The following is a 15,741-nucleotide window of genomic DNA, read 5'->3' as shown; positions in this document are numbered from 1 at the left end:
AAGCTGGCTTTGTCGGCTTGTTACCCGGAAGCAGTGACCTCTCCCCCCCTCTTTCATCCCACACTCTCCTCTCCTCATTATAATAAGCTACTTCGTGGTTTTGTTGGTGCGTGTGTCTGTGCCGGTCGGACTGTTATTCGGTGCGTGCGAGCCAGACCGAGGAAGGAGAAACGCGAAAATGGAGAACGCGCAGAAGGGGAGCTGCGTATTACAGCTTCTTCGCTCGACTTGAAAGCCTGGAACGAACACTGGTGCACATCTCTGTTCGCAATTGACGCGTATTGCCGAAACAATGGCGCTCGGCTCATGCCGTGAGCGGAGGCGGCAACCTCGCTGGAAATTGTTGTCGGGCTGATGCGTGTTCCGGCGCGGCGCCGCCGCCTTCGCAAGCTGGAGTCTCTGGATCCTCGAGGGGACGATACCGACGATACCATGACCGGCATTACGGCTCAGACGCTTTGCAACGGCCGGGCAGTTCGTCGCACTAGCGTAAGTGGGAAGTGTGCCGACCGACACGTATGTTCGGGCCTAGGGCTTGCAGCCGCTGTTCGCTTCACGAGTGAGCCGCGGAATCGGAACAGGCAAGGCTCGCTCCTATTTCGCCCTTCCGGCATAAATTCGCTTTCAATAGCATTCAGCGCCTTATCATCGCTTTTTATCAGCCCACAAGTTGGGCTTCGTGATCTTCTTTGGAAAACGAAGCGGTCCTCTAGTTGTTCAATATCCGGAACTTGACGCCTCGGCTATGCTGGCAAGGGGCTGTTTTCGCTGGTAAACTGCCAGCCTCTCAATCGAATATCGATACCGGTACGTGTGCTTCGGAGAAATTTTGATTCACAATGCATTCCAATCTTGTCCGGCTTCTGGCGAAGTTCGCAGGAGTCCGCGATCGGGTATCGCCAAGCGTGCACTCTTTTGAAGATGAAAAGGAAAAGTTGTTTTTCGCCCGGCACCTTGTTTCCCCGTCCGCGCGAACCGCGCTGATACGGGTTTACAACTGTCTATACGGAACTTGAGATAACGTGTTTATCATCTGCGCGCTTTATGTTTTTGTTGCTCATCACCATCTCTGGCGAGCGGACCCTGCGAGAGCACTCCGTCCAGAGAGGCCTTATATGGCCGTCTGCAAGTTGAGACTGGGATTTTTTCTCTAGTCTTGTTCACTCGGTCTTGTTCTATTTAGTGGCCTTACCGTTGTGTTTCGAGATTTTTTTTATTTATAGTAATAAGCCTTTATCGAGCATATTGGCGCAATAGGGCCTTTTGGTGTCCATTCACTGTCAACTTAGTGTTATAAGTTTTGCCGGGCTGTCGGCACGCTTCTTGCACTAGTTTAAAATATATGCAGCTGTTGTTGAAGACAGTATGCAAGCAGCAAACCTATTTTGTGGTCATGCCTTCAGGCAGGGTGTATTTTTTGTCCTTTTGATGTGCGCAATGAAAATAGAGCATCCTTATACATACTTTTCTTTCTGTCATGTTTAGCAGCAGTTTATTGCTTGCCATTTAGGGTGCGGGGGTGAAATTCAAGCTTTAAGGATTGTTGAGAACTCTGTGAACGAATATTACTGCTGCAGTTTGCACTTGATTAGTTTGCCGCCATTAGCAGTGCAGAGTTTGGCTTCAAAGGTGATTTTTCAAGGTACGGTGGCATGACACAGAAGTTCTGAACAGTGGGACAGGGTATGGGAAACATTTGGAACAAAAATTATGTTGCTGGGCTACTTGGTAACGAATGTGAGCACAACAGAAGTGCATCGAATGACGGGACTGTGAAAAAAGATGACTGACTGTTGGCTGAAGTGCATTTTTATTCTTAAACTGCTATAAACAGGTATGCGTTCTAGTGAGAACTTCAGCTGCAGACCTGTTGCAGGTAGCTAGTGCTTCGTGCGTAATCATTTTTTTGTCCAGTCCTTTTGTGCGTAGTGTGTCTACCAATATAATTCATCTAGAGCATTGCCCTTAAATTGTCTTTCATCGTGTAGAAGCTGTTTTGACTTTGCTTTGAGACTAAACCATGTCCCTCTCCTTTTTCTTGTTCGTGCAGCCTTCAGGATGGCGGAAAGTGCGGAACGTAGTCCACTGGTCTCCATTCGTCCAGACTTACAGGAAATACAAGTACCCATGGATACAGCTTGCTGGACACCAAGGTACGAACCTGCACATTGTTGGCGCCCCAGGTGTGATGGACCCATGTTAACTTTGCTAGTCTGTTGATTGCATGGCATCCGAAAGGTGACAGATTAAGGAACATTGTTTGTTTGTCAGTTTGTTGTCCGCAGCAGCAGTGAAAGTAATGGAGCGTTGTGGTGTTGCCTGCAGGAAACTTCCGGTCGGGCGCCCAGGGCACCATTCTGAAGAAGCTGTGTGGCAAGGAGGAATCCTGCCTGAAGCAGCTCATGAGGGATCCCTGGTTGCGGGACTACGTGCCCGAGTTCAAGGGACGCGTCGAGATGGAAGACTGCACCAGTGAGTAGCGCTGTCTATCCTATTGGAGCTGTGTTCAAATGGGTTTCGTTTGATGAAAGCTGGGACCCATTGAATGAGGCTGTTTTTTCCGACGTTGCATGAAGTATAGCATATGGACAAGGCTCCAATTAAGGATTGCACATACTGTATAAATTGCATGATTTTGTGAGCACGTTTTTTTTTTCACAATGGTACCTGGCCAAATGCTTTCTGATTCAGCAGAATAATTTCCAGCTCCTTAGCATGCTGTTAGACCAAGTTCTACCTATGAAGCTTCATGTACGCTTTGAGCACTGGATGATGTGGAACAGAATGGACAGCGTTGTCTCAGTACGCATGCAGGGCTGTTAAGAGCTATGAGGGACACATTGGAAGTTCCAATTTTTGCTTCGAGTCATGTTCCGCAAATCCATGTCCTGTGCAGTGACGAATGGATACAGCTAGAATTAAAGCGTATACGTCATCGGGAATTTCTACATGAAAAGTTTCAGTAGAAGTCAACAAGTTTTCATTATACTGTTCTTGCGAAATATGGAAAGCCGCCAGAAATGTTTCGGGGGCGGGGGGGGGGGGGGGGGGGGGGGGGGGTTTAGTAGCATCTAGCTTTTAGCAGGGGCAGGAGCTTCCCCGAGGCTATTTGCTGGAATACATCACAAAAGCTGCCTATGCAATAATGTGTGCATGTTATCTAATGAGGATGAGTTACTTTATCAGTGCTAGATATGTGGGATAGTTATCACTTATTACCAGATGCTGAGGGGATATCTAAATGCAAATAGTTTATTATCATTTGAGGCCGTGCTTAAGGTTTCATTGTAATGGGCATGTTGGTAGTTGCGCTCCCTGCTTATCATCCTAAAAGAGCACTAGCTTTGAAAATGTACAGGGCAGGGGCAAGCATCTGTCCTCTGTGGAATATGATGTTCGCGGCTGATTTTTTTTGCACCATTGGCATGGTGGGAGGTTTGAATTCAAATCGGAGGTGTCAGGGAAAAGAATTATCCAAGCTTCACTGCATGCTACAAGAAGGTTATTGGCGCAGTTACTCTGCTCCATGTTTTGCTGTAGTCCTTTTCAAACTGGGAGCTTGAATTTAAATTTAGAGCCTCTGGTTAAGTGGAGCATTTCATGCAATCATACTTAACTGTGCCCTTTTTGTGTGTGGCCTTTTCTGTTCACAGGCTACCTGGAGCTGCAGGACCTGCTCGCTGGATTCCAGTGCCCATGCGTGATGGACGTCAAAGTGGGCCTCCGGACGTACCTCGAAGAAGAGCTGGCTAAGGCGCGGGAAAAGCCCAAGCTCCGCAAGGTGAGACCCCCAAATTTCTTTTTACTCCCTCATCTGGTCTTCATACTTTCTTCGTATTCTCTGCTGCTGGGTGTTGATTTGCGAAGGACGAGACCAAGCTAGGAAACTCATGCTGGCTCATGGTTGAAATAGCATTATAATCAGGATAGAAATGCAGCCAACTCCTAATAATTCAGGCATTTAAAAGACCAACTATTTGTTAAAATATGCATTTTAAAAATTAATGAGAGCTTTTCTAATGGACGATGTTGATGAGACCAAAACATCGGTTGGAATAACTGACTGTTTGAATTAAGCAAGCTCAAATTAGTTTCCAATTTCACATCGTGCTTCACAGTGATTTCTTACAATGTTCTCATTCTTTTCCAGGACATGTATGAGAAGATGGTCGCTGTAGATCCCGATGAACCAACGCCCGAGGAGCATGACCTGAAAGCGGTGACCAAGCCCCGTTACATGATCTGGAGGGAGACCATCAGCTCCACAGCCAGCCTGGGATTCCGCATCGAGGGCATTAAGGTGTGTGATCTTCTCCCACACCACATCATTCAGTTGCAGCCTTCAAGCCGTACACGCCTGGCATTTGGGTAGAGTTGTGTGGCTTTTAAGAGAGGGCAGTTGGCTTGGAACAGGGGGCTGAATTTTGAATTGGGCGGTCGGGTTTCATTAACCTTATGATGGTATTGAATGTAAAATAGCATGCGAGCGCCGTAGTCTGTCCAGAGAATGCACTGTCGGGGACAAAAGTCTCTAGGATATGTGAAAAGCGGTCTATGGCCTAGATGAATAGGTGCCGTGCCTGTTAATAGTCACCTCTTTTTATCTCGACAACTGTGGTCTTGGGCCACTGTCTAACAGTAGAGGGGCAGGCTTCAGATGCCACTCATGCGTTCTGGAAACTTTTGTCCTTTATAGTACACACACACGTGAAGGCAGATGCAGCGTGACATTGCTTTGCCTTCATTTCTTGTTTGCAGCATTGAAGTGTTGTGTCCTATAATATCTTAATAATCTTGGTGCTCCACAGCAGGCGTGTGTAATGTATCATGAGCGTGGCTAAAAAAACTTGGTGCTCTCAGTAATCACTAAATGTTTCAGTGCTCTTGCATTGGTATCATATCATTGACGCTCCATTCACATTGCATGTTATTGTTGTTTAGCATGTTTTGTCTTCGTTTATTTATTTGTCTATCTGTTTATTCTTTCAGAATCCAGATGGAACCTCAACAAAGGACTTCAAGACAACTAAATCGAGAGAACAGGTCTTGAATGCCATCGACACATTCACAAAAGGCTTCGATGATGCCCTGGTGAGTCCGTCCGGCCATGTTATTGCGGGGAGCTAGCATTTTTCGAGATCTTTCAGAGCTGTAAGCTTTTTCTGCTTCATTTGCAGCTTTTTTTTCTTGCTTGATTAATGCGTTTATAACTTACACACATAACGCGTCAGTCTTGAATTTAGTACTTTCATTTGCACCTCAGCTCTGATTAAAAAATTCCTCGGCAAACACATAATTTCCTTCTGCAATAGTGCTTAGTGCTGTCTTTCTTTCTTTGCAGGGAAAATACCTTCAACGGTTACGGTCTTTGTACAACGCGCTTGAGCAGTCGGAGTTCTTTGCCACACACGAGGTAGGTTGCTGGATTGGTATATTACGATTAGTGTGTGAAAAAGTATCACAACAGTGTGTTCAAAACTGTTCAGTCGAGTTTTTCGTAGTTAAATCTTTGCTTGTATGTCCACTTTCTTTCTGTGTCGTGGTCAAACCTGAAGAGGAAGCTTTTCTTTGTGACATAGCTTCTCTCACGCACTCCAATCACCTGGCACTAAAGCCAGTTTACATTAGACCAAGCAAACATACCTGATGGTTTTGTTTTGACCTGCTTGGTCTTCTTATGGGGCCATGTTGAGTGGACAGTGTTAGTTAATCTCCACACCTTGCTGCAGAAATGTGCTTCACTTAGCTGTTTTTGAAATCAAAATATTGTTTCTAAAAGACTAATTAAAATGCCAGCCTCTGTGATAACTGCAGCAAAGCTAGTGAACCTAAGGTTCCCAAAATGCATAATAGTGGCAGGGAAGACTGTTATATTGCTGTTATTCACACGAACAGCTTGTTACTTGTGTAACAGATTTTCCTGCTGCGATGTTTCCTGCTCAAGACTCTGTGTGTACAGTTTTAGGCGGTCCAGTGATTCCTGTATGTGTAAAATGAAGCTGTTGGGTAATTCTCTTTGCCATCTGTTTTCATTGCAGTTCATCGGCAGTTCCCTGTTGTTTGTGCACGACAAAGTGGCGGCCAGTGTGTGGCTCATTGACTTTGCGAAGACTGTGTCCGTGCCTCCGGGTGTGGCCATCACGCACCGGCAACCCTGGGAAGTGGGCAACCACGAGGACGGCTACCTCATTGGCCTTTCAAACCTCATCGGCATCTTTGAAGAGCTCCTAGACAATCGTTGTGGAGGCTACTCCAAGAGCCTGCCGCCCGAGATACCTGCCTAGGCTACTCTCCGCATCTCATCAAGTCACGGTGCAGTTCTGGACGTTGTTGTGACAATGACCGTGTGCTTCGAAGTAGACGATGAGGATGACGACCTCGTGAGGTCAGCTTGAGTACTGAACTAGCGGGTGAAAAGCGTGACAGCGTGTGAGCAACTGTGGACGAGTGCACTTGTGAAAAACAATCTCATTTTCTTGGGAGAGCCCAGCCTGCCAGCGTTAGTCTTTACGCTGCCGAGCAGACTCTGCAGATTGTGACCGAAATGAAACACTAACGCCACCTGGGTGCCTGCCGACTATGGAGCTACAACACTGGGACTTAAAGTTGGCGGGTTCCACGAGACCCCCTTCACTGAGTGCTTGCGAAATCCAAGCCGGCTTGCATGACTGCAAGACCTGCGCTAAGAAGCCGTGTGCCAAGTGCAAGACCTTCGTTCGGCATTGTCCTCTGCCTCCTGCAGCCCATGTCAGTAGTTTTGTGGACTATGCTGCCTCACGTAGCTATGTGTTCTAAAGCAGAATCTAGGGCTCTTCCTCAGGGTGTTCTTCGAAAACGAAACGACCCCGAAAGCCACCACTGTGGGGAAGAAGTCTGTGTTGAGGTGCCAAGAATGACACCCTCTCTTTGGATGAAAGAGAGCTGTATAAGGCCTGGTGGAAGCAAGCCACCATGGAATGGCATGTGTCAAATTCTTGTAAGAGTCATTGCACCTCGCAGATTAAAATTAGTGGTCACTGCAAGGTGGCAGGAAATGATGTGACAAAATGCAGCAAAGCAGCACTTGTGGCTACAGCTGTCCTTCTTTCCTTCAAGTTGTTGCCCCCCCCCCCCCTTCTTCCCCCCACGCGATCTGGTGAAAGCTGTAGTGCACAGCGCTTCTGTAGTGTGCCGTGTTTCTAGACTGCGGCGCATATCATTTCCTGTCGTGTTCGCTGTGCTGTTCAAAGCTCTGCAGTTGAAGCACAGGCATGGAGTATTGAGAGAGGCTAGCATCAATTGCAGGCCTTAATGCGAGGAAGGAATCGAGGTGCCTTTGAGCCAAAGTCGACGCAAGCAGCGGTCCTTTCTTGGGGGAGCTAGGTCAGGTCAGGGTGTGCTAAAATGCACTCTCTACGAGAGAATGGTGGCCGAGAATTGCATTATAAGAGGTTTGAGAGTGTTCCAGAACTGTGTAGCCTTTTTTTTTTTTTCATGGCGGTGCTATGTGCTGTCGTTGTTATTGTTGTACTTTTTTTAATAATTGTATTTCTGTACACAGACCTGTGCATTGCAAGGTTGGGTGGAGTGAGTGCTGAATGCATGTGTGTGTGTTCACGTCGTGAAGTATGTTAAAGCTCCTACCATTTCGTTTGTGCAAGCTCTTCACTCCACCCTATCTTGTCTCTGCGGTATTTTGTTGGCGTTGTTTGTTCTGCATTGCTGGTATGCAAATGCAGGAATGGAAGTACGGTTGAAAGTGCTGTTTTTTTTTTGTCTGTGTGTGGGGAGTACAAAGTTATGATCTTAAAAGTGGCTTCAGTTGTACTAAGTTGGCAGTTTGGTGCGTCCAACCACTAAGTCATCGCTACCCGAGCTGCAGTGTGCTGGGTCAGGCTTTAAAGGCCTTTATGGTGGCTAGCTGAAATTGCTTGAAGGCTTCAGGTTTTTGTTAGCACCTGTTACCGTGAGAGTAATTTGTGCAGCAGACTAGGTGGGGTTGCTGTAATCAGTGCGTTACTAAGTGCATTTAAGCGATTTGGTTCCAACGCATTAAGTCGTGTAGGAGCGCATGTGTTGCTGCCAAACTTGGAAAATGCTGGCCTGTGCCTAATACAGGGTTGGCCATGTTTTCCTTGAACGGCAAGAGGTCAGTTTATATACAGGTATCTCTGTGTACAATTCAAGAGACAGGCTGTGTTGTTCCTGGTTGGCTGCTGTAAAGCAGTGTTGTGGTGCTAATGAGAGCAACAGAGCGACAGGGGGGGACCTGCGAGGGATTTTTCATGTGCATTGAGTTGAAGGCGGAGCACCATTTTTTATTTTCTTCACCATACAAAAAATATTAACTAGCACGAAAACAGCTAAGCATCATACATGTCCCGGCCTCGTCGACACATTGTCTTGTCAAGCTATTACACCTTGCACAAGACTGCAGAGGGGGTGGCTGACAGCCTGTACTGAGCTGAGTGAGCACGATGCAGCGGAAGGAATGTTTCACAGTTTTGTAGCATGCATCATGTGCATCTTTGGGCATGCACATATCTGTGGGGAAGCAAACACAGCAACGTTCTAATTTTTTTTTTTCACATTCTTAAACGCATTTTTTTTTTACAGCATTCATCAACTGACTTGCACATTGCCATTTTGTTTATGAACAGCTGCATTGAATGATGTGTTCCTTATGCCACTACACTTTCCCCAATCACCCTGCAAGTTGCTTTTGCAAAAACTTGATTGCAGGTGTGATCAGACATGTACATAACTTTCCTTGGCTAATGCAAATGTGTGAGTCTTGTAAAGCAGACTGGGAGGAGCATCAGAAGTCGTCACCGTGTGCTTTTCCCACCTGTATTGTCGACCATAGGCTGTTCCATGCTAAGCAAGCACTTCATGTGGAAGCCTTACACATGTCTGTCGTACTTTTTAACTTGCTGCTTTTGTGCCATAACAGCTGCGAGTGAAATGCATGGACGAGACAGTCTCTTCTCTCAATTTTTTTCCTCTCGAGCAAAAAAAAATACGATGACTACACCACCAAATTTCTCTTTATGCACTCCCAGGTGCACCATTTTTGTCATGCGCCTTCTTTTGTAAATAAGAGCAGTGTTCTATGTGTCTATTATTTAACGAAAGACTGTGGCTAGAAGTGTACATAGAGCAATAAGACTTGACTGTGTTTTCATCTTGCAATGAAGTAAAATATGTGTACTGAATGTAATTGACTGGCTCTGTTCCTTTCATTTGCCTTGCACTGGGTCCTTGTGGCCTTTGCCAAGCACAGTGCCGGCAACATTTTTCTTTTCCATATTGCACACATCTCTCTGGGTATTTGTTTCATACACCGTGGTTCACTTGGTACGAGAGCACCGTAACATGTGCCTTTGACATACTGACATCTGCACTAGGTGTTCGAGCCGCCGCGGTGGCTGAGTGGTTATGGCGCTCGGCTGCTGGCCCGAAAGACGCGGGTTCGATCCCGGCCGTGGCGGTCGAATTTCGATGGAGGCGAAATTCTAGAGGCCCGTGTACTGTGCGATGTCGGTGCACGTTAAAGAACCCCAGGTGGTCGAAATTCCCGGAGCCCTTCACTACGGCGTCTCTCATAGCCTGAGTCGCTTTGGGATGTTAAACCCCCATAAACCAAACTAGGTGTTCGAGAGAGGCGCCAGTAGGAGGTGGTGCTAATGGCAGGCCCCAAAGTGATATTGCAGAATAGGTTTTGAAGGATTAGTATGCCCTTAGCTGCCAGTTCCACTGTGCAGTCTTTTCAGCAAGGAAGTATAATGTGGGGTCACAAATGTCTGACAGGTTGTGGTGAATACTTGATGCACACTATGGTCAAATTTTTCCTCACGTAGAGATGTCTGATGCCCATTTGACTGTGTGTGCTGTATGTCTCTAGCATGCCACTGGAAATTATTTCAAGAATAAGAAATGCGATAGAACGGGGTACAGGATGGCTCTTTAAAGTAAAGCACAGCAGCGACCCCCCAGTTCTGTGAGCTGAATGAGTATGGTAGAGAGCAAGCTTCACAATACAGCAAGGCATGAACGCAGCACGAATTATGCTGCAAGTTGTTGACAAACTTGTTTTCTTTGCTGGGCTCCCCCAAGGTCGGAACCGTGACCTGGGGCCCTTAATTCATTCAGTAGCTCCATCATGCAGGGCACCCACTACCCCTTTGGGTGCAGTGAGCCAGTCACGGCGTGTTTTGGTACTCTGGAGCACCACATCAGATACTGACCACTGAGCCTAGTGACGCCTCTGCCCTTCTTGAGGATCACGGGGTGGGCACTGACAGTAGAAGCCTGGACAAACACATAGAGGTGTATGTTCATCTTTCCTCCATATGCATGTGTTCTTACTGTGCATCTTCAAGCCTAAAGGGAGAAGCACTTTAAAGAGACACCCAGAACAACGCTATCAATTTTTTTTTGTTAGTAAAATCAGATTGTTAGGAATTTTGTGGCTCTGTTGCCGCTTGTCCAACAGCAAAAGGTACATTTATTGCTGCGAGATTTGGATTCGAAGTCGAAAAACTTTTTCCCGTCGCTAAGATTCAAACTCGGGGCTCTCTGATGACGAATAGAAAAAACAATTTTTTAAATATATTTTATTAATAAATAGTCACTAAGAGCAGCGTAAATTATCGGAAACGGAAACGAGGACTCCGTGATTCATGAGCCGAGTGCTGCGCTCCCGCCTCTCGCCTAGCAGCAGCCGAAAGGAATCTACTACTGCCAGCCGGACGTTGAAGCGTCGTCGCTTCGTTTACGTTTGCACCAACGTTACGATGGGTCCCGTTCCCGATTCCGACAACGACAACGACGTTCATGCGAAGAACTGCGGCCTGCACTTCAGCGACGTCCTCAATACCACACAGCTTGCAATGCTTTTGAGGACTGAGGCTGCGGGTTTGGCAAGGAAGTTCCAGCTCCGAGGAGTCGGCAGCCTCGCTGTCATCGCCGAGTCACCGTCACGACTGATGTGTAGCCACTGGTACGTGCGTGCATATTTAAATTCTGTACTAATAGTCTTCGTAGGTATCGTAGGGCTGGTTATGCAGCCCAACGCGTTGACGAAGCGAACACGCCGGGCGGTTCGTTTGCTAACGTGGAGGCGCGTTGAACAGCTTTTTTCCTTGTCGCAGTTGCGTGCCATTGCACGAATTTCGTCCGAGCAGTACTTAGAAAGGCACTTAGGTCCTCTGCTGCTCCGCCCTTGTAAATCAAGCCGCGCAACGAAACCATGCAGGCACGCAGAGCGCATAGTCGCGAACATGGTCGCGAAGCACCCCAAAACATACCGAAACTGCCGAAACTCAGCTGACCGCCTGTTGCGCCGCCAATTACAGGTAATTTGACTTCCAACATTCAGGTTGTCTTTTTTTTTCCCGTCTTCCTCGTGTGATAAAAGCGCACTAGTGGATTCAAAACAGAACTTATACAGTTCAATATTAATCAAACGCGTAACCTGGCACCACCGTCTATGCACTTCGTCATAGAGCTACTAATGGCTACTACTACCACTCATCCACCATGGGAATGCCGGGAAGACAGCAAGGCGTACTTGGCTAGAGTGAACTAGAAGCTTGGCCCTGAACCTGTCTACGACTGCAGAAGTACAAATTTCGCAAATTATATGTTGCAAGGATGCGTTGTTTTGCGATCAATATCTGCTGTAATAAAATATAGTAACTGTACTTTGCAGTAAATTAGCAGAAAAGGGCGTAAACAGCCACCGAATTTGCCCATGGGGAGAGAAGGCTTTCCCTTCATATCGCCAAATATAGCGAACCGCGGAAAATATTTTTTCTTTTTTTGCGTTTAACAGTAACACATTTTAGAGCAACTCTTCTTGCAAGAAAATTGTAACTTCTTAAAATACTACTCTTTAAAAGCTTCCGTTTTCGCACTGCGAAAAACAGAAGCGTTTCATGTTCGTGCCATGAGAAACTTATCCGAGCCTTCATGAGAAAGTGGTTTGCGCGCACTAAGTGTGACGGCATGATCCGGAGTTCCCGGGTTCGAACCCGACTGCGGGGCTGCGTTTTTATGAAGGCAAAATGCTAAGGCGCCTGTGTGCTGTGCGATTAGTGCGATGGTCGAAGGCACCTCTTTCTTTCTTTATCCCTTCTCTTACGGCGCGGTTCAGTGTCCGCCGATATATGAGACAGATACTGCGCCATTTCCTTTCCACCAAGACCAATTATTATTTTATGTGCCGGCTCTCGGGCATCTTCACGAGGGCGGACCCTCATGGGGGCGTCCACACCCTCACTTCATGAGGATTTTAATCGGTGAGGTGAGGGTGAGGGAGGATGGGCACAAGAAAATTCGTGAGGACAAGGACATGTGGAAGGAAAGACATGATGAGGTGAGGGAGGGAATACATAATGAGGTGAGGGTGAGGAAGGGCAAGATGCACGGTGTGAGGGTGAGGTTTATAGCTGGAACCGTACTCGTGCATGGCTAACGCTTTTGCTGGCCGCTGCTTCAGAACACTACACCATCACCACAGGTTTTTTTAAGCATATGGTATTTTAATTGCATTGAATATATATTCTGTTTGCATTACCTAAATTATTTACAGAGCTTTTAAAAACCCCACGAAACACATCGCAAAAACACAGAGCAGCAGAATGTTAGACGCGAGATACAGCTGAGCACATCAGCAAGAGGGAATGCCGCTCCGATTTAAAGTCGGTTGGCTCATACACTTCCCTCAGATGAACGGTCAGTTGGGAAAAATCTTAACATTCTGCCTGTATGAACTGCCAAGCCCTCGAGCTATGCTTGCAATGTCGTCATTTTTGTCACGTATATATACCCACGTTCACGCTGTTAAACTGCCAGGTTCTCACTCTGTAGTTTCAAAGTGCGGTCTTCACCACCATCCATCCGTGCGCATGGAAGTGTCATCAGATGAGCATGCAGCAAACTGCACGAAATGGCTGAAATTATAAGCAGTGAAATTCAGAAGACTTAGTGCTATCGCAATGTCATCGGGTAATGATAATTAAGCGACCTACACACTTTACGTGTTCTGAGTTTATTCTGTGCTTAGCAGTTGATGTAATTGTCATGGTAAATGCTACTGCCTCGTTTTCTCGTTATTCGGAATACACAAGTTTTTGTACACAGACACAACAACGTGCTGACTCATTTTAGCAGTGCATATAGATAACAATGAAATGTTCTAAGTGCAGGGCACATGTATGCATGCAGTGCACGCCAGAAGTAAAGGTAGCCCATACAAAAAAATCCAATGGGTCCAGTTGGGCATACCATTTGATTCCAGTTGAAACCAGTTGGACCCAATTGGCCAGCCAGTTGGGCTCATGAATCCAACTGGGTAGCCCACTTGGTTTGCCTAGTCCAAGTTGGACATTCCAATTGGTTCTGTGTTTCCAACTGGATTACCCAACTGGTTTGTGAAGTTCCAATTGGTATCGGCAGTCCCAGTTGGATCGCCAACTGGAACCATTTGAAACCAATTGGGCTCCCAGTTGGAGCAAAGAAAACCAACTGGAAGCTGATCCCCCAACTGGAAGCTCCAGTTGGTTCCAAATGGGCGATCCAATTGGAAAATCTAAGTGTAAGTCAGTGATGTCCTTCATTCTGTATATATATTTTGCTGGCTATAAAACAGAACACTAGGCTAATTAGGTTCTTGTAAAAGAGATATTAGCAGCTTAATCTCTTGAATTATTTTCATTACTTCTACCATCACCGCGGGCGTTCTTAAATTAGATAACTTTGCTTAATGTTCACCCGCCACTGTCTCCAGCTAGACAGTCTCATGAGTGGGGTATATAATTGACTGCAAAAGTGTGTTCTGTGGATATACGTTGAGAACTTGTGTTGGTATACAGTGTTTGACTATATGTTTGTGCTTGTTGGTCTCTTGATTTTCATAATGACATGTAGTTATAATTTCAGTTGCCTTGTATAAATGTTGGCAGCAGTCTCACAGCAGTCATAGAAGAAAGGCCAATTGATTCCAATGCAACTTAAAATTTTTTTTTTTGCTAACCCGTTCAAACCATTTGAGCCGAATAGGTATGCCAATTGTGTTCAATTGGTGGGCCATTTGGTCTGGTTGGATGACCAATTATTTCTAATTGGAAGCGCCAGTTGGGCTCAATTGGTCGAGCTCATTGGGTGGCGAAAACACAATTGGTTTTCGACCCATTGGTTTCAACTGGAAATTTTCCAACTGGACCCATTGGCTTTTTTTGACTGGGAGAGTATTAACATTCTGCCTGTATGAACTGCCAAGCTCTCGTGCTATGCTTGGAATGTCGTCATTTTCGTCACGTATATATACCCACGTCCACGCTGTTAAACTGCCAGATTCTCACTCTGTATTTTCAAAGTGTGGTCTTCACCACCATCCATCCGTGCGCATGGAAGTGTCATCAGATGAGCATGCAGCAAACCGCACGAAATGGCTGAGATTAGAAGCAGTGCAATTCAAAAAGCCCAGTGCTATCGCAATGTCATCGGGCAATGATAATTAAGCGACCTACAAACTTTACGTGTTCTGAGTTTATTCTGTGCTTAGCAGTTGATGTAATTGTCATGGTAAATGCTACTGCATTGTTTTCTCGGTATTCGGAATACATTAGTTTTTGTGCACAGACGCAACAACGTGCTGACTCATTTTAACAGTGCTTATAGATAACAATGAAATGTTAAAAGTGCAGGGCACATGTATGCATGCAGTGCATGCCAGAAGTAAAGGCAATATTTAGGGGCTCAAATTGTACCTCCCTCGATTTTGTCTTACGTATTAGCTCAAAGAACACACACACATGTACATGGACGCACACAACAATATAAGCATCTATCGTCTCATCCAACAGTGCGTTGAGGGCTTGTCTTACTGTTTATTACTCAGTAATATCGCCAGAAGTTGCCGAGTACAAAAAATAACTCGAGGTTTAAAACGACTGTTAGCGAAGGTGAGGGAGGGTCGACGATGTGAGGGCGAGGAGGCCAGCAAATTTTTCGAAGTGAGTTTGAGGGACGGCCGGATAACTTTTCAAAATGAGGGCGAGGGTGAGGGAGGACCATGGGTTCAAGAGTGAGGGTGAGGGAGGAAAAGTAAATATGAGGGAATTTGCCCACCTCTGGTCCTGGCGCTGCGTTTACAGATTTTGCCAAGAAAAACATGAATTAGGAAGCGCAAACCTCTCCGATCACAAGTAAGCGACGGCCGTATTAATGCTGACAAGTGCAACATGCGGGTATTTGGGTGAATGAATTCATAAAGTGGAAGTCGTTCCTGCAAGCAATGCGAGGCCACCGCCAGTCTTCCAAATGAACCAAACGCAATCCTCGGTGAGTACGTTTGGTTTTTGGTTTTTATAGGGGTTTAACGTCCCAAAGCAACTCAGGCTATGAGAGACGCCGTAGTGAAGGGCTCCGGAAATATCGACCACTTGGGGTTCTTTAACGTGCACTGACATCGCACCGTACACGGGCCTCTAGAATTTCGCCTCCATCGAAATTCGACCGCCGCGGCCGGGATCGAACCCGCGTCTTTCGGGCTGGCAGCCGAGCGCCATAACCACTCAGCCACCGCGGCGGCTTTCGGTGAGTACGGTTAACATAAGTTGCACTTGTCGAAGTACTTCACACTCTTAAAATATAAGTGCCTCTGAGAAATGTGCAGAATGGTCACAGCTGCAGACTGCCGATTTCTCAGTCCTCACAAAAACACTTGTTCCCTTTTTTTCATAGGGTTTCTTACTG

At 46.3% G+C, this 15,741-nt stretch overlaps 1 protein-coding gene across 1 annotated transcript in view; it reads left to right on the top strand.

Moving 5' to 3' along the window:
* Nucleotides 1–9,199, top strand: part of LOC144133469 (inositol-trisphosphate 3-kinase B-like) — a 246,175-nt gene extending 236,976 nt beyond the window's left edge. Inside the window, exons 3-9 of the mRNA XM_077666582.1 lie at nt 2,051–2,153; nt 2,326–2,472; nt 3,654–3,781; nt 4,151–4,300; nt 4,990–5,091; nt 5,342–5,413; nt 6,039–9,199. Of these exons, the coding sequence (XP_077522708.1) occupies nt 2,051–2,153; nt 2,326–2,472; nt 3,654–3,781; nt 4,151–4,300; nt 4,990–5,091; nt 5,342–5,413; nt 6,039–6,284 (948 nt within the window). The 3' untranslated portion in view covers nt 6,285–9,199. The remainder of the gene's footprint in view (nt 1–2,050; nt 2,154–2,325; nt 2,473–3,653; nt 3,782–4,150; nt 4,301–4,989; nt 5,092–5,341; nt 5,414–6,038) is intronic.
* Nucleotides 9,200–15,741: the final 6,542 nt, after the last annotated feature.

Source organism: Amblyomma americanum, chromosome 5 (assembly GCF_052857255.1).
Source record: "Amblyomma americanum isolate KBUSLIRL-KWMA chromosome 5, ASM5285725v1, whole genome shotgun sequence".
Classification (NCBI taxonomy): domain Eukaryota; kingdom Metazoa; phylum Arthropoda; class Arachnida; order Ixodida; family Ixodidae; genus Amblyomma; species Amblyomma americanum.
Note: the sequence above shows the minus strand (reverse complement) of the source record. Positions and strands in the feature narration are given on the sequence as shown.